This window comes from Hirundo rustica, chromosome 4, assembly GCF_015227805.2.
Source record: "Hirundo rustica isolate bHirRus1 chromosome 4, bHirRus1.pri.v3, whole genome shotgun sequence".
NCBI lineage: Eukaryota > Metazoa > Chordata > Aves > Passeriformes > Hirundinidae > Hirundo > Hirundo rustica.
Window position 1 is genome coordinate 75736808 of NC_053453.1, and position 17762 is coordinate 75754569.

The window sequence follows — 17762 nt, forward strand, 5'->3', positions numbered from 1 at the left end:
AGAGGGGGGCGGTGGATTTTGCCAAAGAGCAGACAGAGGCAGGCAGGGACAGGGCATAAAGGCAGCAAGGGTGATCCCCCTGGGAAGCTGAGCTGGGAAGCGCAGGACAGTGGATGTCATGGTCCTACTCACGTGAGGGAAGAGGGGGAAGTGGAGGTTTCTCCTGAGCTGCTCGATGGAGCTGCCACACCAGTCCTCAAACACGTGCAGGTTGGCCTGGCCCTGGAACTAGAAGGCAGGAGTGGGGCACCATGAACTGCTGCAGCCATGCCTGGGTCTCTCCCCTGCCCTGACAGCCTCGGCACAGTGAAGGGAGATTGCTCTGCCAGCATGGACCGGTCTGCAGGAGACGTGGGTCCAGAGCACTGCTGCTCCTCTGCTGAAGGCGTGGGGCACCACGGAACTGTGCTAATATTGGGGACACCTCAGTCCCATGGCTGGGATTTGCTCCATCAGGGAGGTGTCGGACCACAGGGCCACGCTCTGAGGCCGTGGTGTGGAACAGACTGCAGGGTGCCAACAGCTCCCCGTGATGTATCGTCCCACATTCCTCAAGGTGTTTTGGACTCCCTCAGCATCTCAGGGCTGCTCTCCTGACCTGAGGAAGAGGGGATGCCCTAGGGAGGGGAGATGGCAGATCACCCTCTCACAGCATGCCTTAGAGGTGAAGCTGATGGAGGACGGTGGGGACAAGGAGGGGAGGGCAGGGAGTAGCAGCACAGGCAGGTCGGTGGCAGCACAGCCTCTGCAGAGACACAGAAACACTGAGGGGAGTGGGGGTTCCAGCCAGAGAGCACGGGAGGTGTGCAGTGTCAGTACAGCTCCCTGCTACACAGCCAGCCCCGGCAGGAGGGGCTGTCAGTGTCCAGCTGAGACACGGAGCACAGCTGGGCTGGGAAAAGCTTGCTGGCCATGGTGGGACATCAGCAACTCACTCCCCAAAGGACAGACTTTATCCTTGTCAGAGCCATGCAGAAAGGAATCATTGTCTGCCCCCCAGCACAGCCCAAGCTTTCTGCCTGCAACCAGAGGAGCTGGATGCTGAATCCCCCCTCGCAGGACGGGCACTCAGCACTGAAGAATAAATAAGCTGGAGACCGCACAAGCTACCTTAGATGGCAAAACGCTGCAGAAAGGAATAGGTTGCCTTGGGAGCGGGGAGGTTTTGCTGTGGCTGCCTTGCCTATATAAGGGCTGTGGGAGCAGGGCTGGGGAAACAGCCTGAACAGCTCCCAGATGTCTACAGATGGCAGCAAATTCTTACTTTTCACTAGGGAGGCTCCAGCAGGCCCGAAGCAGCTCAGTGCAGGAGGGTCCAACCTCGCCGTGCACTGCTGCCAGAGAAACTTCTTCAGTGAATTGTTTTCCCCAGGATGGTGGGTTGGGGGTGAGTTTGGAAATAAACTGTGGCTTGAAGGAAGGCCATGAAGCAGATTTGGCTCTGCACCAGTAACGCTCCTTGCAAGCCGTGGACTTTAGCTGTGCACGTGAAAACCATTTCTGTGTGCCAGGCAAAGCACATCCACAACCACTGCTGCTCTGGAGTGCTCTCCTGCCAGCCCTCCCTCTCTGGTGTCCCCACTGCCAGGGCTTGATGGATGTCTGCAGGCCCAGGATTCCCCCACTGACACCTCCTCCTCTTTCTCCTCTGCTGACATCCCTCAGCCTGGATTCTGCTCACCAGACAAGAGGAAAAGCAGCGAGACAAAGTGGATGTATTTGCTCAGAACAACGCACAAAATCAGAGTGGGGACAGACACAGGGCTCAGGGCCATGGATGCAGCCAAAAGAAGCCTGGGACTCTGCAGGAACTTGCAATACAAATAAATCACTGCAAGCGTGACAAACACTGAATGGGAATTTAATCGCTGTGCAGTCCTGTGCCCCTTGGCCAAATCCAGGTTCACACCCAAGGGTCCTACACTGCCTTCCCCAGCCAAATCAAATAATGACAACTGCTGTTTCTTGCGGAAGATGAAGCGAGCAGAGCAGGCTGGGCTCCCACAGAGAATCACAGAGAATCACTGCCAGAAGCTGAGTCCTGGGGAAGTCTGCTGCTATCCACAAGTGATGCTGGTTTGTTGGTGTTTTGGGTTTTTTTTGAGAATTGCTCGCACACTGCAGACAGCAGGCTCAGAGCTCTATGAAAAGTAGCACAACACTCCCACACTGTGGACAGGCTGGCACTGCAGTCCACTCCTGCCAAACAGCCTGGGGATGATCTCAAAGCTTGGGACTGCCGTGAAGCTGGGCTGGCTTTGACATGGGGCAGCCCAAATACAAAATCAGACATTTATGAGGCAAATCCCAAACGACTGGCTAGACTTGCTCAAATGTTTGCAGAGTAAAACCTGGACCAGTCCCATTGCAATACAACGCTTCACTGCAGTTTGGCAGTATTAGGGAGAGGGCAGCCTAATACAGAATAAGGCAGACACCACTGCACTAGGTGGTGTCTACTTAAAGAGATAATTCCTGAGATTTCTAGCCCAACACTCCTGCCTTCAAAGTCTTTACAAAGCCTCCAGAGAGGAGATTCTGGCAGGAGCTAATGAGATCACCTTCCTTTCTTGCACTCAAAGCTACTAGAAATAATTAACTGGTAAATAAGAAGTGCCTCTTGCATGAGATTTTAAAATATTTTCTAAATCAACAGATTTTCTCCTGAGTTACAGCAGCTTAACTTCATTTCTATTTCTTCTTAAAGGGAGAAAAAGAACATTATTGACAGACAAGTGCTGGCTGCCCAAAGTGATGCTTTAGGACTGAAAACTGAGCTAGGCTTTAATTTTAGGCCCCCACAAGTCATCAGCATAGCAGCTGTTTTGAAACTCTATCACCTCGGTCCCTCCAACCCGATTCATAGCTGCCCATCACAGGCAGCTGAGAAATTCTTCTGTTTGCTATATGAGGATCCTCTCATGAAACACACTGTAAGGATCCCCTGCTTGGGGCTTTTGCAGATTGCAGTTCTAGAGCAACATCACCACCACTCCCAATTCCTACGAACAGAAATTTCAGTGGATTTTCTAAAACACAGTTTTTAGAACATGATTCTAAAACATGGTTACTATGTTTGACTTCCCAGCTTGGAACTACCCAGCCCTGTTTTGCAAAGTGCGGGAAATTAAGGATCTACCAAGCCACAAGTTCCCCTTCTTCCCTTAAAAACATCTGCTTTGAAAATTCTGGATGGACGGATCTGGCCAGAAGCAGGAATAGAAGCCAGGAGTCTGAGCTTTCAATGGGAGCTGGTTTTATCTGACCTTCCCATTTAGAGGGTTTCTCCTGCCCCTGAGGCTCCTCCCTGGCCCAGCACCTCTCCCCAGCTGCTTCTCACCCTGCAGAAATAGCAGTGCACGATGCCAGCTCAGGCCCAGGACAGGCACAGGTCACACACCAAGGGCACTGCCAGCACGGAGTGAGTGTGCCCTGCAACACAGTGTGAGTGTGAGTGTGCCCTGGAGCACAGCACAGCACAGTGTGAGTGTGCCCTGCAGCACAGCACAGTGTGAGTGTGCCCTGCAGCACAGCACAGCACAGTGTGAGTGTGCCCTGCAACACAGTGTGAGTGTGAGTGTGCCCTGCAGCACAGCACAGTGTGAGTGTGCCCTGGAGCACAGCACAGCACAGTGTGAGTGTGCCCTGCAACACAGTGTGAGTGTGAGTGTGCCCTGCAGCACAGCACAGTGTGAGTGTGCCCTGCAGCACAGTGTGAGTGTGCCCTGCAGCACAGCACAGTGTGAGTGTGCCCTGGAGCACAGCACAGTGTGAGTGTGCCCTGCAGCACAGCACAGTGTGAGTGTGCCCTGCAGCACAGCACAGCACGGTGTGAGCGTGCCCTGCAACACAGTGTGAGTGTGAGTGTGCCCTGCAGCACAGCACAGCACAGTGTGAGTGTACCCTGCAGCACGGTGTGAGTGTGAGTGTGCCCTGCAGCACAGTGTGAGTGTGCCCTGGAGCACAGCACAGCGTGAGTGTGCCCTGCAGCACAACACAGCACAGTGTGAGTGTGCCCTGGAGCACAGCACAGCACAGTGTGAGTGTGCCCTGCAGCACAGCACAGTGTGAGTGTGCCCTGGAGCACAGCACAGTGTGAGTGTGCCCTGCAGCACAGCACAGTGTGAGTGTGCCCTGCAGCACAGCACAGTGTGAGTGTGCCCTGCAGCACAGCACAGTGTGAGTGTGCCCTGCAGCACAGCACAGTGTGAGTGTGCCCTGGAGCACAGCACAGCACAGTGTGAGTGTGCCCTGCAGCACAGTGTGAGTGTGAGTGTGCCCTGCAGCACACCACAGTGTGAGTGTGCCCTGCAACACAGTGTGAGTGTGAGTGTGCCCTGCAGCACAGCACAGTGTGAGTGTGCCCTGGAGCACAGCACAGCACAGTGTGAGTGTGCCCTGCAACACAGTGTGAGTGTGAGTGTGCCCTGCAGCACAGCACAGTGTGAGTGTGCCCTGCAACACAGTGTGAGTGTGAGTGTGCCCTGCAGCACAGCACAGCACAGTGTGAGTGTGCCCTGCAGCACAGTGTGAGTGTGCCCTGGAGCACAGCACAGCGTGAGTGTGCCCTGCAGCACAGTGTGAGTGTGCCCTGCAACACAGTGTGAGTGTGAGTGTGCCCTGCAGCACAGCACAGCGTGAGTGTGCCCTGCAACACAGTGTGAGTGTGAGTGTGCCCTGCAGCACAGCACAGCACAGTGTGAGTGTGCCCTGCAGCACAGTGTGAGTGTGCCCTGGAGCACAGCACAGCGTGAGTGTGCCCTGCAGCACAGTGTGAGTGTGCCCTGCAACACAGTGTGAGTGTGAGTGTGCCCTGCAGCACAGCACAGCGTGAGTGTGCCCTGCAGCACAGTGTGAGTGTGCCCTGCAACACAGTGTGAGTGTGCCCTGCAGCACAGCACAGTGTGAGTGTGCCCTGCAGCACAGTGTGAGTGTGCCCTGGAGCACAGCACAGCACGGTGTGTGCCCTGCAGCACAGCACAGTGTGAGTGTGCCCTGGAGCACAGCACAGTGTGAGTGTGCCCTGCAGCACAGCACAGTGTGAGTGTGCCCTGCAGCACAGCACAGTGTGAGTGTGCCCTGGAGCACAGCAGTAAAATCTTTGCAGTTTCCACTTCCTTCCAGTGAGAAATGTGAGATTATCAGCCCTGCCACAAGAACTGAGCCTAGAGGAGGATCAGGAATCAGAGAACCCAGAGCTCTTCTAGCCCAAACCCCATCATGTCAAAATCCTCTGGAGGGTGGCACCACACACCCAGGGGTTCCTGCTGAGCAAGGAGGCCAGGGAAGAGTGAGCTGGGCAAGCAGCAGTGCTGGGAGGATTGCAGCAGCAGAGACAACCTCCTGCCCCGTAACTGGAGTGGGATGGAGGGGAGAAGGCTTTCCTAATTTAAACCAGGCCTTTGGCATCACAGAGCCGAATCAGCTGCGAGCTGCACGCAGCCCAGGGAATGATAAACAGAGCACAGAGAGGGCCTGAGCCACGGAAGAAAGGCAACATTGTGCTGCCAGCTAGAAATTCCTGAGCCTGTAAGGCTCTTCTGTCTCCTCAGAGTGGCTGTGGCCCCTCCTGCCTGGCTGGGTGACGTTCAGCAGCCAGCAGCTGGGCTGGGCTGCACGCTCTGTTGTGCTGGGCACTTGTGGGAATCCATCCAGACCCGTCAGCAACAGAGCCCCTGCCAGGGTGGGCATGAGCAGACGAGGAAGACAGAGGGAGACAGAGGGAGCAGCAATAGCTTTGTCTCTCAATCCTCTCAGGACAGGATGCTTCCCCTGTGGGCAGGTTTGGTAGCAGGACAACGCTCCAGCACGACCCTCTGGTTTTGTGCAGCACCTGTGCTGCCTGCAAGGGGCTGTGCTCCCGCACGTCTCTCACACCTCCCTGCACAGAGAAGGCTGCGCAGGCATGAAGGAGGAAAGGACGTTCTAAATGCACCCCAGCACTGCCCAGACCCCTCTGCTCTCAGAGCTGAGCAGGTGCTTTTGCAGAGGTAAATGGAACAGTGGCTAACCAGGCACCTTTCTGAAAGTCCTGCCCACACCTGCAGCAGTGTCAAACGGTGACTCCCACACCCCACAGCACAGGTTTGCCCTGACCATGGCCAGACACATTTCTGAATTAATGCAACACCCCCCCAACACCTCTCCAGCCTGAGCAGTGGGTGACGCTGAGAGCTGCAAGACTTTGCTCTGGTGCCTGGAAGTGACAGTAAGGACAGGGACCAACCATCACAAGCACGGGCGGCTGAGGAACCAGGAGCGAGGGCGAGCCCCCCTTTCCCCCAGATGCCAGAGCAAAACTTCACTTTGGGATTTCCAAATGCTACCACATTGCATGCTTCCACAGCATCCAAGGCTGAAGACTTAAGCTGCCTATCTCCTATCCTGAAACTGAGAGAGGAAAGTTGAAACCTGTCCTTTTTCGGCAGTGCTGGCAGCCAGCTCACCCTGAAACCCTGTGAATTATTTATGTTTGTCAGGAATATGCCTCTCTATTCAAACAAAGCCCAGCTCCCTGACCTGTGTGAGGCAACCTGGTGTCCCTCACCCCAGGAATCAGGCTGCAATTAAGTTATTAGAGATGCTGTGGGAAGGGCACAATGGGATTACAGACCTTGGGTAATTAATTTGGGCAGTCACAGAAAAACTTAATCCCCAGGCCGGGAGAAATTTCAGTGCGTGGTGAGGAGGACAGCAAGCAGCTCTGGACAGAGCTGTGTCCGTAGACCCCTCTCCACCTCCTGCAGCTGGCACTGGCGAAGCACTGGCCTGTTTGCAGTCAGGGGGACTCTGCTCACCCTCTGGGTGCACACAGTGCTGCAGAAAGGGCAGGAAGTTTTGCCTTATACAGCCAAAGATGAAAGCGTCCAGGCCACAGCGTGCACCTCCAGCCCCTAAAGGCTCACTGCACACCACAGCTGGGCACTGCCCAGGCTCATCTGCTTTGGGAAATCCCTAGGGAGGGGACCAGAGACACAGGGCAGGGCCTCAGGGAAGCTGGGACGTGCCACACAGAGCCTGCACTGGCCGGTGGTGGGAGAGGGGAGCAGCAAATCCCAGCGCCACCCCTGGGCGCAGAGCAGCCCTGCCCCTGACACCCTGCTGCCCCTGGCTGGGCGGGGAGCACCCTGCCTGCAGGGCCCTGCAGCTGGAGAGGAGCCCAGCCCAGCTGGGAGCAGCCCTGCAGAGCCCTGCTGTGACACACACCACAGCGGTGTCTGCTCTGCGGCTGGGCACCGCAGGGTGGCTGCTGCTGCTGCTGCTGCCAGGAGAGCCGGGCTGCAGGGACCTCAACTGCTCCTGGCTGGGGCTGGATGGGTACAACTCTCCCTCCAGCAGCATGTTCTGGAGACCTGGGTGCAGGGCCAGCAGCCTGCTCCCTCCCGGGGGAGTCACAGAGGCTCCTCAACTCCTGCAGGTCTCTAATCACCTTGAGGAATTCAGTGAGCCAGCTCCATTAGCTAAATGTCCCCTGGCTGGTGGCCCTCTCATTAGAAGCAGGCTGCATTGCTCCCTTATCTGAGGAGAAATGGTGAGATAAGGGAACAGGGGAGGAAAGAGTAATTGAGGCATGAAGGAAACAAAGGGAGTGTTTGCCCCAGCCTGCAAGGGTCACCAGGGAGGGTCTCTGTAGAGGGAAGTGCCACTGAAGTGGAGAAATCTCCACACACAAGACCAGGGGCTGGATGGCAAAGGCCAGAGCAAGAGCAGCGTGACACTTCTGCGTGCCACAGTCACGTATCTGCTTGTGGAGTGATTGGCCCTACACACCCCAGCCGTGAACAAACTTCACTTTCAGGAAGGTAGTGGGCTGCCTGGAACTGTGGGTGAGTGCTTGGAGCCTTGAGGACTCATGGAAACACCAAATTATCTGGAATCTGGACACTCCAGTCTTTCCGGATGATTACTCAGGTCTGTAAGTGTCATTAAGCACGGAGAAGGTGATAGGGAGTGGACTTCTAGTAAGAAGTGAATTAATTTCCAGGTATACATCCCTGCCTTTCATGCTTGCTGTACAGGTCTCTAGCCATAACCCCCCCCCACAAAACGATGGAGGAAGGCACCCACCTCTGGCATCCATGGGACAGGGCTGTCCGCAGCTGCGTAATTTGATTTATTCCTCTCACCTATCTGCAGCTCTTGGATCTGAAATACAAGTAAAGTCAAAGTAACCCGATAAATGACACGGCACTGACACGTACAAGATGGTTCTATACAAGCTCTACAAGAGGGTTCAAACCTCGTCGCAGGAACATATGAGAAAATAAAACAAGTTTTCAAGCTCCCTTTCCAGAGGACAGGCCAGATACCATGGACATAACAGGATGAAACAAAGGATACCCATATTTTCTAACTGCTTGCTAGCACAGAGTTCAAACTTAGCTCATTCTCTGTGCTCAAAAATGTTCAAGCCAGAGTTCTTCTAGCACTGCCTCCAGTCAACAGTACTGAGATGTGCTACACTGAGAGCAATAAACTCCTGACCTTTCACTTCTGCTTGTGTATTTCCTTCCCGTGCCACAGGTGCAGGCAGCTTGGTCCCTCTGGTACATCTAAAATAAGCCGAGAGCCTGCAGCAGAGCCCCCGCGGGTTCACAGCGCCGTGGGGCCGCTCGCACGCTGCCCTGGGGAAGCTCCCTCTCCCGAGCGAAGGACAGCCCGCAGCAGAAGGACACCCGTCCTCACCTGGGGTCCCAGCTCCTGTGGATGGTCCAGCTGAAGGCTCACGTCCCCACCTGGGACCCTGGTGAATGACAGAACCTTAGCAAGCTCCCTCCAGCTTTCGTATCCTGTACAGAGGAAACAGAAAGGTGTCAGGGAAAAGGCTGAAACAAAGAAAGTGCAGCAGTCACCAAAATAAACCGATCTTTACAAGGCTGAGAGACCTCTCACAGTCTGGAATGCTTATGTTGCTTGGAGCTGGCAGACTGGCACAGAGAGAAAAACTGCCTTCATCTTCCTTGAAAGCTCTTCCCTCCTTCTTATAATTTAATACTTAAATTAAAGATTCATCATAGTTCTAATATATTTCATTAATCACCACATGACTGGGAACTTTTTTTTTGATTGGTCAGATAATCCCAGTAGTCAAACTAAAGAATATCAGTTTTTATCAATTAGCAGCGCCAAAGAAAAATAAGACAATAACTAGAGTACTAATTAATCTAACCATCAAAACCATATTATTCTTATATGCACCTACTTTCACAATAAAAGCTTCAATTTCCTTTTCTTGAAGGAAATTATGGACACTCATCTGAAATATTAGCCGTGATGCTGTCAAGCACACTGCTATTCAAGTGAAGTCACCCTCCAGGCCCAAAGAAGCTTCATTTGAAGCTCCCTTCCCCTCTCATTCTGCTCAATCGAGAGGTCAGGATCGATTCTGACGCCCTCCCAAACCCGCAGTGAGCCGGTGGGTTTAAGCAAAGGCAAGCAGACGCAGCCCAGCCCTGCTGCCCTGTCACTGGGGGGGCAGTGCTGGTGAGCAGAGCCCAGCGCTGCCTGCAGTGCCCCACACGGGGCCGTTTGGTTGGCAGACCCCATCACCGTGTGGGCACTCGGGCAGCGGGCAGCCAGCCTGCCAGCGCCTCAGCGCTGTGCCCACGCTGCACGGCTCCGGCCCGAGGCCAGCCTGCCAGCACCTCAGCGCTGTGCCCATGCTGCACGGCTCCAGCCCGAGGCCAGCCTGCCAGCGCCTCAGCGCTGTGCCCACGCTGCACGGCTCCAGCCCGAGGCCAGCCTGCCAGCGCCTCAGCGCTGTGCCCACGCTGCACGGCTCCAGCCCAAAGCCAGCCTGCCAGCGCCTCAGCGCTGTGCCCACGCTGCACGGCTCCAGCCCAAAGCCAGCCTGCCAGCGCCTCAGCGCTGTGCCCACGCTGCACGGCTCCAGCCCAAAGCCAGCCTGCCAGCGCCTCAGCGCTGTGCCCACGCTGCACGGCTCCAGCCCGAGGCCAGCCTGCCAGCGCCTCAGCGCTGTGCCCACGCTGCACGGCTCCAGCCCAAAGCCAGCCTGCCAGCGCCTCAGTGCTGTGCCCACGCTGCACGGCTCCAGCCCGAGGCCAGCCTGCCAGCGCCTCAGCGCTGTGCCCACGCTGCACGGCTCCAGCCCGAGGCCAGCCTGCCAGCGCCTCAGCGCTGTGCCCACGCTGCACGGCTCCAGCCCGAGGCCAGCCTGCCAGCGCCTCAGCGCTGTGCCCACGCTGCACGGCTCCAGCCCGAGGCCAAGTGCCAAACCTGCAGCAGCCCAGGCTGCTGGCACACCACTCAACACCCAGGTGCCAGGGGGAGCACACAGGCTCCCTCCCCGCTGTCTTTAAAATGCAAGGTCATCCCCAAAGCTCTGGGAAGCCCAAAGAAGTTGGCTGCCTTGGTATATACAGGAAACCATCCCGACAGCTCTGAGTGCTGAGTCTGAGCCTTCTGCACCATTCCTACAGCCAGAGGTGGCAGGAATGTGCTCTGAGGGGCGAGAACAGCCCAGCGCAGGGGAACACCTGCTGCTCCACAGCCAGCACACCCATCTTCACCCAACCCACCCACCTGCACCCTGCCCAGCCCACCAGCAGCACGGGAGACTCGCCGTGCCTCGGGCAGAGCAGGCTCCATCTGCTGCCTTTGGAGGGGGCCACAGGGCTTAGATGAGCCCCTAAACATCTCTGGGCTACAACAGAGGTCAAGGCAAACCCCAAACCACCCCAGGAACTCAAATTCACAAACAGCCCTTTGCCTTTTCCCCTCCCTGGCTGCGCTAAGCTCTCGGCCAGTTATTGTAACTACAGATACAATACAGGGCAGAAAAACTCTGTCTCTACTCTCTCCTGAATCTGGGTCCCACAGGGTCTGGCAGAGGTGAGCAGAAAGCTGCCTCCTATGGTGTGCTGATCAAAGGGGGCAATTAACAAAAAGAAAGTGCAGAAATGTGAAAAACGTGAAAGTAGTCAGAGGTTCAAGTGCGAGACAAGGCTCAGAGCCAACTGGGGTGTCCTGCTTTCCTGCTGTGGGTGTTGGCTTGGATGTGTGGGTTTCATTGAGGCCCTGTCAGATGCTGAACAGTCACAAATTCCTGATCAAGATCTTCTCACACCCAGATTCTGATTTGAAGCTATGCATTTAAATTTATTACTAAAATACCAATGTCAGTATTTATCTTCTGCGAAAGGTTTTTCAGTCAATGGTTGAGTAACCAGGTGATTAATGCAGCTAAGCACAACTTGTGCTTCAGGAACTGACTGGCATGGGAAAAAAGGAGAAACTCCTTGGTCTTTATATAATTTTATGTGTAACTGGTGAGTTTTCCCCTTGTTCAGAGCAATGAGGCAGAAAGCACTGTTTGGGAGTGTCCTGCAACTGGACACACAGCCCCACTCAGAACGGGGCTGAAACAGACTTTGCAGTTCATGTGAAATTCAGCACTTGCTGCTTTGAGGGCTCCTGATAATGGTGGGTGAGAACAGCAGGCTCTTTTTGCAGAGAACAGACCCACAGAAGCATAGAATGTCCTGAGCTGCAAGGGAGCCACAAGGATCATTGAAGCCCAGCTGGCTAGAGAGGAACCAAGTACACCAGGGAAAAAAAGAAAAGGCAACAAAAGTCAGTTCACCCCTGGGGATTCACCGAGGGCAGAGACCAAGAGAAGCAGGTTTTTTTCTCTCGTGCAGAGGGGAGAGGTTTTTTGGTTCCATGGTTAAACTCAGCACTTCAGTGCCCTGTGGAATAAGCTCAGGACATAGCATCATCCTGCCTCTTCTGGGAAGGGCTGCTGGCCACCACAGCCCTGTGTTCCACGGCTGGCACAGAGCCTGCCTCCCAGCAAACACACAGGCCTGGCTGCACTCAAGTGCCAATGGCTGACATTTCTCTGACCCCTGGAAAAGAGAAGAAAGGGAGGCAATTCTCTGTGTTGTACAAATATTTACCTAACACACCAGCCAAGCACAGAACAGACAAAGGAGCTACGAATTAAGCTGGAGGCAGTGATTTCCTTGCTGGGTAATTTGTGCTTTGGCAAGCCAATTCTCCAGCATGGTAGGAAATGATTTTCAGAATATAATAGGATCAACAGTCCCCTTAGAGAAAGTTCTTGGCACTCCAGCTCCTTCTGAAAAGATCGGCTTGTCCCTGGGGGTCTCCACAGGACACCCTTGGAGAAGGACCTGGTTTTGGCCAAGCTTTCCTCACTAAAAGGAGGAAAGCACAGCAAAGACAGATCTCCTGCAGCTCCCTGCGGCCAGAACACCTCCCGAGGCCAACTGCTCACCAAAGTGTTCCCCACAGCACGTTACAGGGCTCAGGACACGGCCTTGCAGGTCTCCACTGCTGTGTGACGGCTGGAGAGGGGCCCTGAGGGCACCTCCTGTCTCAGGAGCACCTGGGCGAGGTGATCCAGCACAGGCTCAGCCTGTCCTCAAGCTCTCCCTGCTCACTGGCTCCAGCACGCCCCTGATGGCTGCTTAAAGTCAACAAGCCTACGCCTGGAAAAAAGCAGGAGTCAAGAACTAAAATACCTCAGCAAACGCTTCGGTGCTGCTGAGAAGGAATGCCAAAACTATTAGCTTTGATGGTTTTGCTCCAGTCCCTCTACAAAACCGGCTCTGGCTAGGATGCGAAAAGTCGGAAAAACCATGAAGGCAGAAACCAAAGGCTTGGGAAGAGCCTGTCCCAAAGCCAGGGGAAGATGCTGGGCCGGGCACTGCTGCCATCAGCCTGTCAGACAGATGCACCAGCCAGCTCCTTGCTTTCCTCTCTTCTGGGCTTCACTTCCCAAAGCATTTCCCATCACTTCCCAAAGTACACCAGCTGTTTTCCAAGGCTGATTTTCACCTTAAACACCTCCAAGGAAGGCAGCACTGTGCAGGCACAGCTTGCCAGCAGCAGCAGGCAGGCTTGCTGCCACATACTCCCCTCCTTGGCATCAGTCCCACCTCCTCTCTACAAGCACAAGTCCATCTTCCTTTTCACTTTTGCACCCCAATGGTCCAAGGTTCCAGTCTCACAGGGATCACCCAAAAACATGAAGGTGGTTCTTCTGCAGGGAAAAGTGGTCCTTTTTGTCCCTGTTCCCATCAGGCTGGCTGGCAGGTGCCTGCTGAGGATCCAAATGCCCAGCAGGGCCGACCCTCAGCCGCTCCTCTGGATTCATGAGGGAAAACCCTCATGAGCACCCGACTGGAAATAGGAGGAGGTGAATACAAAGAGAAGGCAAAGAAGCTGAAGAGGAGGCCGGAAGAGAGGCTGCATCCTACAGCAGAGCCCCAGCAAGAGGCAGGCAGTCTGGAGCCAGCTGGCCACAGCTCCAGTGAATCAGCCACTGAGAGACAGAAAAGCTGTACCAGGAGAAAATGAGCTGGAGATGGTTCTTGCCCAGGGTCTGGGCAGGAGAGCGCCATGCCTGCCTCTTCTTAGACATGCTTTTTACTGCTCTTGGGTTAAAAGTCAGCGAAGGAAGCTGCAAGTGGAGATGAAGAGATCTCACCCAACAGTTAGGACTCTGCCAGAGCAAGGCACTTGAAGCCTAGTTCAAGAGGGAAAAAAATAAAACTAGAAGAGCAGAAAGCCGCAGCCAGAGATAAGAGCCAGCAGTATCCAGGGAGCTATCAGGCCTCGGGGCAGGAGTGTGACCAGAGCTGCTCTGTGTGTGCAGAGATTAGATCCATCCAGCCCCAGACAGCACTGACATTTCAATTAGCCTGTGAAGATACCTGGCAATCGTGCAAGGGGAAATCCCAGACACACTCAGGCGATCAACTTCCCCTCTGAAAGATGAGATTTGATTACTCTGCTGTTGTTACTGCTGATTACATAGCTGCAAATGCTATTAACACCCACATGCCAGCCAGGCCTTTTGTAACCCTGCTGAGCAATTTCACTCAGCAGCCTCAGGAAAGAGCAGGTCCACAGGCTGTTTGGCACAAAAGCATTTTCCTTCTCATCTGAGACCCTTCCCCTCTTCTTTTTGTTGCACAGATAGGGGAAGAAAGCAACTGGCAGGAATGAAGCAGGGTTTCATTACCCCCAGCATCCACAGACCCCTCACCATGGCTCGGTGTTTTAACTCTCCCTTGGATGGTCTCATTTCTCCTCTTATCCTGGTTGAATTATTTTCAACTTACTGCTTTTCCACGGGACTCCAGCACCACTTGAGGTCTTTCCCAGTGCTCCTCCTGGCTGAACAGGTATGCAGGGGCAACACCCCACACCCCCAGCCATTGCCATTAGGGGCCTGGCAAACATCCTAGTCCAAAGGATGCTGCTGAAGGCTGCTCAAAACCGAACGTGAGAAGGTGTTTAGAGAGTCTGACAAGCATTTCACATTTCACCCTGACCAGAGCAAACCCTACTGCTGGTGCCGCTCTGCAGAGGAAGCAACACCCATCTCCTGCCCACCACGCACCCAGCACAGCCCCACAGCACAGTGCAGAATCAGGAGATGAGGAGTGACCTGACCTTCTACCAAGAGACGTGGGTGAAGGACACAGTGAAAGGAGACAGCCAACAGTTCTTGGACATAAGGGTGAGTTAGGTCAAGTCATGCATCACAGATGGGGGCAGAGAAACTACCAAAAAAAACCCATTCAAGGGTCGGGCCAGGCCAAGGGAGTCTCTTCAGTTACTTATTTAGGTCAATTCAAGGAACAGACAGGAAAGAGTGCACTTCTTGTCCTCAGGTCAATATTGGAACATCACTCCTGCAGTTAAAAGCATTCAAGGAGCACAAAACCCAGCATTACAGAGGGAGCCCTGCAAACCTTCCCATTTCTGGTTAGTGCACAACTCACAAATAAGGTTGCTGACCTCCTCCAGGGACAAAGCTCAAGTTAGGAACCTTGTGTGCAGAAATAAATTACTCCATTCTTCCTCCAGGTACAACTCTGACTCACTGCTATGTGAATGGCTTTGCAAACTGACAAAAACCCGCAGAACATTAAAAGTACTTGAAGTATGACAGAGGAATAGGCAGAGCACTGCACTTGGGAAGGAGAGGAAAATCAGCAGACATGAACTACCCAGGGCACTAACACAGCCTCGCTGCCAGGCTCACCCACAAATAACACATTGCTGCTGTTCCCCTCTAGGTACAGGAAATGCATTTCATGCAGCAAGGGAGGAGCTGATAAACAATGGCTGGGGCACTAACTGGTTTCATGGAAAATGTCATTCCAATCTTGCTCCTGTCACTAAAATTTTCCATTGCCCTAGTTAAATCATTAAAACTACCCATGCCACACAATTATCTAGCAAATATTGCCCAAATGCTCAGTCAGGATATGCATACATGGAGATGCAATGCTGGATTTGATTGAGAAAGACTATGATGTAGCTGCACTACCCTTCAAAATCATGGGGCTGAGCTCCTTTGTCAGCTCCAGAAATGCCTCTGTTTCAACCTTGAATGTACTGGAGCAGAACTATTGTAAACTCTGGCTTGTCTGCACTTGCCACGCTGAAGGCACAGGAGGTTCAGGAGTTCATGTGAGCATGGAAGGGTGATCCTCTCCCTCTCCTCTCCCTCTCCAAAGGATTAGACTGGGGAAGGGGGAAGAGCAGAGCACTCTTTTTCGGGGGAAGGAGCAAACCTTGGCTCAAATGCAGACTGAGCAGAAGAGCACCTACTGCTGCTTTCAGCAGCAGAAGATAAAAGCCCATGATTTTGGCACTGCTAACTTCTGCAGCAAAGCAGGGGGGAATGCTGGCCAGTCTGTAGCCCTCCTGAGGTATTCCACGGGCCATCTTAAACCACATAAAACACATACAGAGGCTTTCAAATCATAAAATACATTTTTGACATTATGGCCATGATAGCTGTGCAGTTAAAATCCTCAACTGCTGGCAAGCTCCACTCTTTAATTTGCAGAACGTGGTAATTGTGCTGCAATTATGGTGTGCTTGTCCCCGAGACGCTGTGCTGCACACAGGCTGCCTCTGTGTCTGCCTCTCTGTACAACACTGCCATCAAAAGCAGTCTCTGCTTTTCCAGTCTTCATGCACAGCTAGAGAGTTCTCAAAACAGCTACAGCCAGCCAGAGAGGGCTGATTCCAGTCATACCAGGAACAAGGGTATTTGAGCAGTTCTCATCATGGAACCACACTTACCAAGGCAGCCTTTTGCCAGTCATTGTCTTCAAAATATGGGATTTGCATCAAAACATTTACTGGGGTGAGATCTGCCTTGCTTCAACTTCAGTATTTGGAGCACTTGGAAAAACCAGCAGGTTGTGAAAGGAATACAGAGTCAGGTGTTTTGTACACGAGGCTAGGGTTTGATTTTTACTTCTGCTTCTAAGGTAAAAGCAATTTGCTATTTTGATGGTGAACTGTAGCATTAGGCATTATTTTTGTTTCAGAAATACCTTTAATCCTGAAACATCTGCATGGGTTTCTACCAATTCCCTCCCAGTGACCACATCCTCAGTGACGCACATTCTGCTGCCTGCCTTCTTTTGGTTTTAATACAAATAATAGTAACAACTTGAAAAATCCCTCCCTAAACCTCAAGGTGACTGGTGTGAAAAGCAGATGTTCTGCCTGGTTTTGACCCTGGCAGGTTTGGGGGCACTGGTGAGGCTGTACCCTCAGAGACAGGAGAGGCACCAGGCCTGCTCCAGTGAGTTATGTACAGCTGAATTTTGCCTGCATTTACCAGCACCCCAGTGCAACAGCTCACAGGCTGCACTTGGACACAGACCTGGCAGGCTCCTGCCTGCAACAGCTCACCTGTACTGAATCATCTGAACAGCAGTGAGGACTGAGCCTGCAAACACACCCACATTTCGAAATGCTTTCTACCACCCACAGATCTGCTGCTTTGATGGCCGTGGTAGCTGAATAGATGCAATTAACAACAAGTAACATTATGTAGGCAGCTTCTCTCCCCTGAGCACAGGGAGGTACCTACAAAACTCAAGAAAGAAAATGGCAATTTTATGTTCAGCAGCCTTTGCCATCTGCTTTTCCTTCTGCAGCAGGACTGTACCCAAGAGAGCTCAACAAGGTCATCCACAAAGCTTTCAAAAAGCTTTGGTAAGTGCATTTTTCTCAACTGATCCAAACACCACAGCAAAAGACTGCGCAAAGAGCTTTCCAAGACTTTTCCTTCTTTTTTCTTTTTTTTTAATACAGGAGCTGTCTAAGATGTGAGGCTGAACATCGACTGAGCGACAGACCTTCAAGCCAACATTTGTTACTACTTTACCAAACATAGCTAGTGCATTATTTTTTTATCTGGGGTGAGGATTTTCCTGAACACTCAATACCTTGCCACTTCCATGTAGATGCAGCATTCACAAAATATCTTCTTGCAGCTTGATTTTCAGTCAAGTTCTGTGGAACTCTGTGCTGTAGAAAATGCCATTCTCTGCTTCCATGAGAAAATCCCCACACTTTACTTACATCTCAACTTGCCATTTCTATTTGCCATTTTGCTCAAAGCTGCCATTACCATTTTCTTCCCCTGAATTCACCTCAAAAGCAGGAACTCACTCCTGCTGAAATGTGTGATTTCCACGGTCTCTGCGAGCATTGCAATGAAATCACTGCCCTGCACTTTCAGTTTCAGTGGTGACTGGAGGCAGACTCCGGACACAATTATGGGTAGAGGAAAATAAAGAAGGGGTTGGACAAATATCTGCCAAAAATGGTGCAGGTAGGGTTGACCTGACCTCAGGGCAAGGAAGCGAGCTAAACCAACTCTCTTGCAGGCCACCCCAGAAATATCTCCTGAATTGTTTAAATTACTCTAAATTGCCTGTGTTCTTGGGGCCAGC

General features: G+C 53.0%; 1 protein-coding gene across 1 annotated transcript in view; it reads right to left on the reverse strand.

Annotated features, from left to right (window-relative positions):
- Positions 1-17762, reverse strand: part of B4GALNT3 (beta-1,4-N-acetyl-galactosaminyltransferase 3) — a 61924-nt gene that overhangs the window by 16179 nt on the left and 27983 nt on the right. Inside the window, exons 2-4 of the mRNA XM_040062621.2 lie at positions 8686-8789; positions 8068-8145; positions 133-228 (exon numbers count right to left, since the gene is read on the reverse strand). Of these exons, the coding sequence (XP_039918555.1) occupies positions 133-228; positions 8068-8145; positions 8686-8789 (278 nt within the window). The remainder of the gene's footprint in view (positions 1-132; positions 229-8067; positions 8146-8685; positions 8790-17762) is intronic.